Source organism: Syngnathus leptorhynchus, chromosome 21, assembly GCF_054491065.1.
Source record: "Syngnathus leptorhynchus isolate UIUO chromosome 21, UIUO_Slep, whole genome shotgun sequence".
NCBI lineage: Eukaryota > Metazoa > Chordata > Actinopteri > Syngnathiformes > Syngnathidae > Syngnathus > Syngnathus leptorhynchus.
In genome coordinates this window covers 5,818,608-5,826,469 of record NC_141215.1, presented here as the reverse complement: position 1 = coordinate 5,826,469, position 7,862 = coordinate 5,818,608, and the positions used below count along the sequence as shown (strand labels likewise).

At 45.7% G+C, this 7,862-nt stretch overlaps 2 protein-coding genes across 2 annotated transcripts; both read left to right on the top strand.

Moving 5' to 3' along the window:
- Positions 1-3,279: 3,279 nt before the first annotated feature.
- LOC147040348 (small integral membrane protein 30) lies at positions 3,280-3,842 on the top strand. Its single transcript, XM_085902601.1, has one exon. It carries the CDS (start codon positions 3,363-3,365, stop codon positions 3,552-3,554), a length of 192 nt encoding a protein of 63 aa, XP_085758727.1. The 5' UTR covers positions 3,280-3,362; the 3' UTR covers positions 3,555-3,842.
- A 2,082-nt stretch (positions 3,843-5,924) lies between these two features.
- Positions 5,925-7,058, top strand: gpr85 (G protein-coupled receptor 85). The gene has a single exon (XM_085902563.1). The coding sequence runs from the start codon at positions 5,925-5,927 to the stop codon at positions 7,056-7,058; it is 1,134 nt and encodes a 377-aa protein (XP_085758689.1).
- The last annotated feature ends 804 nt before the right edge of the window (positions 7,059-7,862 follow it).

Below are 7,862 nucleotides of genomic sequence, written 5' to 3'. Positions count from 1 at the left end.
TCAATAATGAAAAGCTAAACAAACAAAAAGAAAATGACCTCACTCACTCACTCACTCACTCACTCACTCACTCACCCTCACAAACAGTCAACCTGGCAGAATAAATTGCTCACGAGCAAATGTTGCTTTTGTTTTGTTTTTTCCTCCTACACAGAGAAAGCAATGAGTGAAAGAACAGGCCATTTAGGGAAACCCCCCAAGGGGGATAGTGGGGGTTTTCAAGGTTGAGTCCTCCTTCATTGTGTGTGTGTGTGTGTGTGTGTCGTCCTCTGGGGTCTCGGTAACATTCAGGCAGGCTTATATCTCCCCTCACGCTAAGAATAAATAAATAAATAAAATAAAAACATGCTAGTGTGTGTGTGTGTGCTGACACTGCCCGAGCGCCGGCGGCCATTACAAGTCTCCAGGGTCAGATAGGATGGGGTTGATGAGGCGGGGGGTCAACAGCTGTCGGTGAAGAACGTTCTGGGCATAGCTTGGCACACTAACCGAACGACGAGAATACATATTGTAATATTTAAGCGGGAAATCCAATGTGTCCATTTTCCCCAATAACTCAATAACTTTTCTTCCATTTTCTATTCAATTTCCTACTCATCTTTTCCAATGACCATTCTCCAAAGTGCCACGGTTATCGATTTAAGATGAAATCAATTTTCCGCCGAGTCACGGCAATCGTTTCCAGCGCCGCCGTAAAAGAACAAAACAAATAAGAGCGACACCTGTTATGACATATAATTCAAACGGAGAGGTTAAATGCAGAACAAAAGCAGGCCTCATCGTCAAGGCAACAAAGCACAATTTTATCCTTATGCGGCATCTTGAGCCAGACCCAAAAATGTCCACACAACCCCAAGCGAGCGCATTAGCACGCACGCGAGCTTAACACAAAACACACACCCAGACGACCAGCGAGTCCAACTGACGGAGGGGAAGATTACGTAATCGCTTAGTGGGATTTTTTTTTTTTTTAAAGCGAGCCAGTGACCCAACCATTATTTTTTTTCCAGGAAAGAGTTGCAGCTTTGTCAACAATGGTTAGCACCGAGGTTGACAACCATTACTCGGATTTATATAATTGCAGTCAAGTCGGTGAATATTGAGACATCCGTGCAGTTTTTGCTGACTCATCGGACATTAGTGCAGATGGACGATAACTTTGAAACTAAGCGAGTCTCTTAGGTGACAAATTTAAGGGTTCTCCATCGGGAACATAAAGATGTGTTTTTATGCATGCTAGGAGAACAGGGGACTTGGCTCTTTCCCTCGCATTCTCCTCTCAAATGAATTGATTGGCTCGGACGCCGGCTCATTGGTATGTACGATTGGTCGGCGACTTGGCTTCCGTTGTGATGGTTTTCCACAAATGCCGGACTATTTTGGAGGAGGTAACAACGTCCTCCTTGACCTGGCTTAAGGTTAGAAAGGATGGAGGCAAACTGGAAAATCTCTCGGCAGCCTGACAGAGCACCTCCCGCTGCAATCTGTAATTACCGACGGTGCAATCAGCGGCCTCGTTAATTTACCCTGACTGGCAGCAGCTTGACGGCTCAATTGCGGGGTATGCGCCGGTACGACTCCATAAGTAAATGGAAACGACATCTCGGAGCGGACTCGAGCCTCAGAGGCTGCACACAGATTATTATTATTATATTTATTACAATAAATATATAGAGAGAATAAATATATTATAATAAAAAGTACAAAAATTATAATAAATATCAAAGAATAATGTACAGTAAATATATATTTATTATACTTGATCTGCCGTCGTCACAATTTGAATGACTTGTCTTACAGAATTACAAACATATGTCACTAAAATAAGAATCCAAGTTGGGTTCTCTTATGGAAACGTTTTTCTCAGTAATTCTTTCCTGGTAGTTCTTTTGTATGCGATTGACAGGCGAAATAAAAAGGATGAATGGCACACTAATGGAAAAGCACTTTAAATTACAGCAGGTGCCACGAGTGCTTTTACCTCCGCCAATTGGGTTAACATCTCTTATCATATTTACACTACACAACAATGCATATATCAAATGATGGTGTGTATACAGTAGTCAACACACACACATTGGCAAACAATAAAAAAATGATGGTAAAAATGCAAATGATTTCTGTTCTTTTCAGTCTTTTTTTTTTTTTTTGCTTTTGTGTGTGCATTTCCGTAGAAGTGTGCGGATGATAAACCAACCACATGATTGTGTTCATCATAGCAAGGCACAGGGGTGACATTTACACTATGAAATGAAATGTGATGAGCTATCAATCCCCTCTTGCATATATTGCACACACACACACACACACACACACACACACACACACACACACACACACACACACACACACACACACACACACACATGGGCGTGAGTCACCATGATGCACTTTGCTGTCAGCGAAATTTGATGCAGGGTACACATCGAGGCGTATCTGAAGAAAACTTGATCACCTTGAGTAAACGCTCGTTTAGATCAATTCCACCGGCGGGCATCAATTTTGGAAAGGCTGCACCGTGACAGCGAGGCGGCCCAAGTGAAATGGTGAAACATCACATTTTGGAGCACGATTCAGAGAGGTGTGATTATTTGCCCATGGTTTCGCAGACGTCGCTCATGCAGTTTCTCGTCAAATGGCAGGTGGACAACAGCTGCACGTTATTGCTCGACTCGGGGTTACGATTCCATAGACGACCTCATTAAATTTGGCAGGGATTTGATGACAACATAGCTGCCCTTGGAGTAAACACACACAGATGGACGGTTATTACTTTGCTCCGGATCACACTGATGACTCACCGTGTGGAATTGTCTCCAAATTTCAAATGAAAGAATGAGTTGATTAGCATTTAAAGAAACAGCCAGAGTGATGCTCAGATGATCATGGAACATCTTTTGGACTTCAAGTCAAATGCTGATTCCAATTTTTTTGCAGAATAAAATTCCGATAACCGATTAATCGTAATGTCTAATGTTCATCTTAAATTGTAATGTGCAAACATAAATTTCAAATAAAAAACAGGTTAAAAATAGAGTTGAGCCATTTACATTTGATATTTGGAAGTAATTGTGACACAGATTTATTTTTGTCACGCAATGCTGGATTAAACCACTCATCATTTGATTGCATTCATATAATTGTTTCCAGTCCAGGATTATCTAAAAATAAAATAAGAATAAAAATAAAAAAACACACAGAAATATTGCAAATTCTTTTTTTGTATCATCTTCTTCCGGTCCTGTTACGGAGCGCTACGTTGCCATTGGTTGACTACAACCGGAAGTCCCACCTTTCCTGTTACATGACGTAGGCACGCACTGCAGCTATCCCGGAAGCGCAACAACCCGAAAGCTCCAAACATGACGCCTAAACAGCAACTTTCACGCGTTGCGGCTGCGCTTACCTGTCTGACTTTCCTCCAGACGATCCCCCCCGCCGCGGCGTACGATGCCGGGGACGCGTTGGCTTTGCTGCTGGGAACTGTCGTCTCCATGGTGGGCTTCTGTGCCTGCCTGGGATGTTACGCGAGGAAGCGTAACAGACTGCTTTGAGGAAGAAAGAGTCGCTCGTTCTGCGCTTCTCCAAATTGCACACATGACACTTTTGTGCTTATTTTGGTGTCAAAACTTGGCTGAAATCGACTGATGTGCCTTGACCGGAAACGTCGTGGAGAAGAAGCAAATACAAAACGGAAAGACTTCATAACATGTTACACTGCTGTCAAAACAAACCAACACTGTCGTTTCTGCAAATAAATACTAAAATGTTGATTTGATGTTTTCATCTTTATTGCAAAGTGCTTGCAAATCAAAGAAAGCTCCTGTCAAAATAAATGCATTGAAACCATTATGAAATGACTCATTTTGCATCTTATTCATTTGGAATTTCACGCAAACATGTTTTATAATAGCAATGCAGAAAAAAGGTAGAAACTATGCAATCATGTAGATAGAAGAGAAAAAAAATGACTCAACAATACAGCTTTTTCTTTACTGCATGGCTAGAAATCCTTCAAAATAAAATGTTTATTGGACCAGGTGTGATGCACCACGAATTGTCCTGGAAAAACTCATAAAATGAGAATGAAGGTGTCCATTAAAAATGCCACCACCCCGCCTAGGGTCGCATGTTTTATAGCCCAGCTACAAAGAAAAAGAACATTGTCCCACACGCTTGCGACATGACGCCTGCATGCTTGAGAAAACCAATTCTATGAATTTGTCATGCTGCCTAGGATGGGAGAACAACAGTGAGCAAAGTGCTTGTCAATTATGCATTTGCCGTACATGGGATGCCTTTTACCTCAAGTGAACTTGGCAACCTGACACCACCCACTTACCTGTTCTATATGTACCTCATTTAATGTTGCTAATGCTACCATTATCAGCCAATAGGACACCAAATGTTAGACTCTTGAGTTAGCTTTCATATGTTAATGTGAAATGCATGATGATCATATTTGTGATAAGTCATCACTGTAGATCAAATACTTTTATCATACAAAGTAACCCAAAACGAGATGATCTTGAACAAAAAAATGGAGCTTCTAAATGATGGAAGCTGCTGAAAGATGTTTTGAATCAGTGTCCAGTATAAATGGTAATGTCATGTAAATGTGGATATTTAAGTGGAGGCTTGTGCTGTGGTTTTGGACGGGGAAGCAGAGGCCCGGCTGAGTGCATGAGAGCTGCTGCTGCTTCTGCTGCTGCTTCTGCTGCTGCTTCTGCTGCTGCTTCTGCTGCTGCTTCTGCTGCTGCTTCTGCTGCTGCTGCTGCTGCTGCTGCTGCTGCTGCTGCTGCTGCTGCTGCTGCTGCTGCTGCTGCTGCTGCAACAAGAGACAGAGACGCGTCTTGGATCACAAATAGGGATGCAGGGCGCATGCGCACTGCTCCCCGTTTACTGTATGATTTTCGCCGTGCTGGAAAAAAGGGGGGCAGGCAACAATCGGGATTTTTTTTTTTTTAAACCAGCGACAAAAGACGACGAAATCATCTCCAGGGGGATGTGAAAACGGACCCTTACCAACAGGTACGGTTTGGATCGATCACCCGTCATCACCTCTTTTTTCCTCTATTTTTCTTCTTTTTTTTTTTCTTCTTGTGTTTCCTGGAGGATTTTGACATGGTCTTGTCGACGCTGTGTTTTATCTAAAGCAGTGACAGGAAAGAAAAAAAACAAACAAACACTGGGATTGCTTTGATTCATGTGAGAATCGAAGGAGGCTTCTTTTTTTTTTTAAGATATAAATAAACCGTAAGTACGCCGCTCGACAAACGCGACATGTAGAAATACGCAATTGTGAGACAACAGACGGGCTTTTGTTGATGCTGGTTCTGCTTTTTGCCAAAATCGTGTCAAATATGTGCAGGTTCATGAAAGGAATGACTAGTTAAGGTTATAAAGGGAAGCAAAACACGAAGGCTTTCATTCGACTATTTGCATCCCGCTTGTGTGTGCGCGCTGTGCAGGCTTGCTGGGTGTGATCGAGAGCATCTTATTATTGGATTTTTATTTTTTCCGAGAGGGGCTTTAAAATGCTCGCTCTTGCATTAAAACCAAAAACAAAAAACATTTGCTTCACTGCGCATAAAGCGTCTGCATGGCTTGTTTAAATGAAACGAATGTGAGACACTTGACTCGAATGTGACAGAGACATTGCAGTAGCTGATAGGCGGATGATTTTTTTTCTTTTTTCTCTCTTCCTCTTCCCCCTCGTTTGGCTTCCTTTAGGTGTGATGAGACAAAGGAACAAAGGATGCCTTAAAGGAGAGGTTGCCTACATGCCCGGAAAGCTCCTCAAAGCTCACCGCAGCCAAATGGATCTAACGCCTCCCCCCGCCGCCGCCGCAGCCGCCGCCGCCGCCACCGCCGCCGCCTCCAGATCATGATACTCGGCTGAAGCTATCCCCCCGCTTATCTTTATGATCCCTCCTCCATCTATGGCGAACTATAGCCATGCAGGGGACCACACCATCTTGCAGAATGTCTCTCCTCTCGCCACCTTCCTGAAACTGACCTCCCTGGGCTTTATCATCGGCGTCGGCGTGGTGGGGAACCTCCTGATCTCCATCCTGCTGGTCAAAGACAAGAGCCTGCACCGGGCGCCTTACTACTTCCTGCTGGACCTGTGCGCCTCCGACATCCTGCGCTCGGCCATCTGCTTCCCCTTCGTCTTCACCTCGGTCAAGAACGGCTCGGCGTGGAGCTACGGCACGCTGACGTGCAAGGTGATCGCCTTCCTGGGCGTGCTCTCTTGTTTCCACACGGCCTTCATGCTCTTCTGCGTGAGCGTCACCCGCTATTTGGCCATCGCCCACCACCGCTTCTACACCAAGAGGCTGACCTTCTGGACCTGCCTGGCCGTCATTTGCATGGTGTGGACGCTGTCGGTGGCCATGGCCTTCCCGCCCGTGCTGGACGTGGGCACCTACTCCTTCATCCAGGAGGAGGACCAGTGCACTTTCCAGCACCGCTCCTTCCGGGCCAACGACTCGTTGGGCTTCATGCTCCTCCTGGCGCTCATCCTGCTGGCCACCCAGCTGGTTTACCTCAAGCTTATCTTCTTCGTCCACGACCGGCGAAAAATGAAGCCCGTCCAGTTCGTGCCCGCCGTCAGCCAGAACTGGACCTTCCACGGGCCCGGCGCCAGCGGTCAGGCGGCCGCCAACTGGCTGGCCGGCTTCGGCCGGGGCCCGACTCCGCCCACTTTGCTGGGTATCCGGCAGAACGGCAACGCGGCGGGCCGCAGGCGTCTCCTGGTGTTGGACGAATTCAAAACGGAGAAGAGGATTAGTAGGATGTTCTACATCATGACCTTTTTCTTCCTGGGGCTCTGGGGGCCTTATCTGGTGGCCTGCTACTGGCGGGTGTTCGCCAGGGGCCCCGTGGTGCCGGCGGGCTACCTGACAGCCGCCGTGTGGATGAGCTTTGCCCAGGCCGGGGTCAACCCCTTCATCTGCATCTTCTCCAACAGGGAGCTGCGGCGCTGCTTCAGCACCACGCTCCTCTACTGCCGAAAATCCAGGTTACCGAGGGAACCCTACTGCGTTATATGAAGGTTTTTAACCCCGCCTCCCTTACCTTCACTTTCGCCCCCGATTGATCCGGGCTTTTCCCCTCCTGTACAGCTCTCTCTCTCTCTTTCTCTCTGCTAGCTTTTCTTCTCTTCATCCCTCCTTTCCAGCAGCCAACCTCTGTTGGCGATTGCATCCCAAAATAAAAAGGAGGCCCGTGGAGTACAACAGGGCGCCGTGTTTCGCCCCTTGTTGTTTCGTGGAAGGCCATGCCCGTTGCAGAGAAGCAAAAACGCAGACAATGAAAACGCTTTGGATTTTTTTTTTTTTCTTCTCTCTCTCTCTCTCTCTTTTTTCCGAGATGCATTATTTTGTGAGGTGTGAACTACAAGAAACTGAGAAGCGGAAAAAACAAAAAACAAAGAATACAACAAAGAAACGATACCTCTCAAGGAATCACTGGAAATGTTTTCTATTTTTCAGAGTTGCACTACGAAAAAAGATGTAAAGATTTTGGTTGCAAAGACAACAAGCCCTCGACCCCCTTCCCCCCCCCCCCCCCCCCCTCCATACTAAACGATGAATGCTTTAATTTGCAACAGACTACACACATCAAAAATCGCTGTAAGTAAGGCAAACGTGTTGGAATCACACCATCACCAGAGGATGAAATGGTTTTAATGTAAGTGGTAACTTCTTTTTATTTACCAACGGGGCGGGATTGGGGTGGGGTGGGCTTGATGTGTGTGTTTTCTTTTTTGAGGCGGGAAGTTGAAACTTAGAATGGATCTCTTGAAGTTTCATGTCCCTGATAGTGTCTGCCATTGTTATTTTCTTATCACCTTT

Coding starts and splice junctions, on each gene's coding strand:
- LOC147040348 (XM_085902601.1), top strand. CDS start 3,363: ATGACGCCTAAACAGCAACTTTCACGCGTTGCGGCTGCGCTTACCTGT.
- gpr85 (XM_085902563.1), top strand. CDS start 5,925: ATGATCCCTCCTCCATCTATGGCGAACTATAGCCATGCAGGGGACCAC.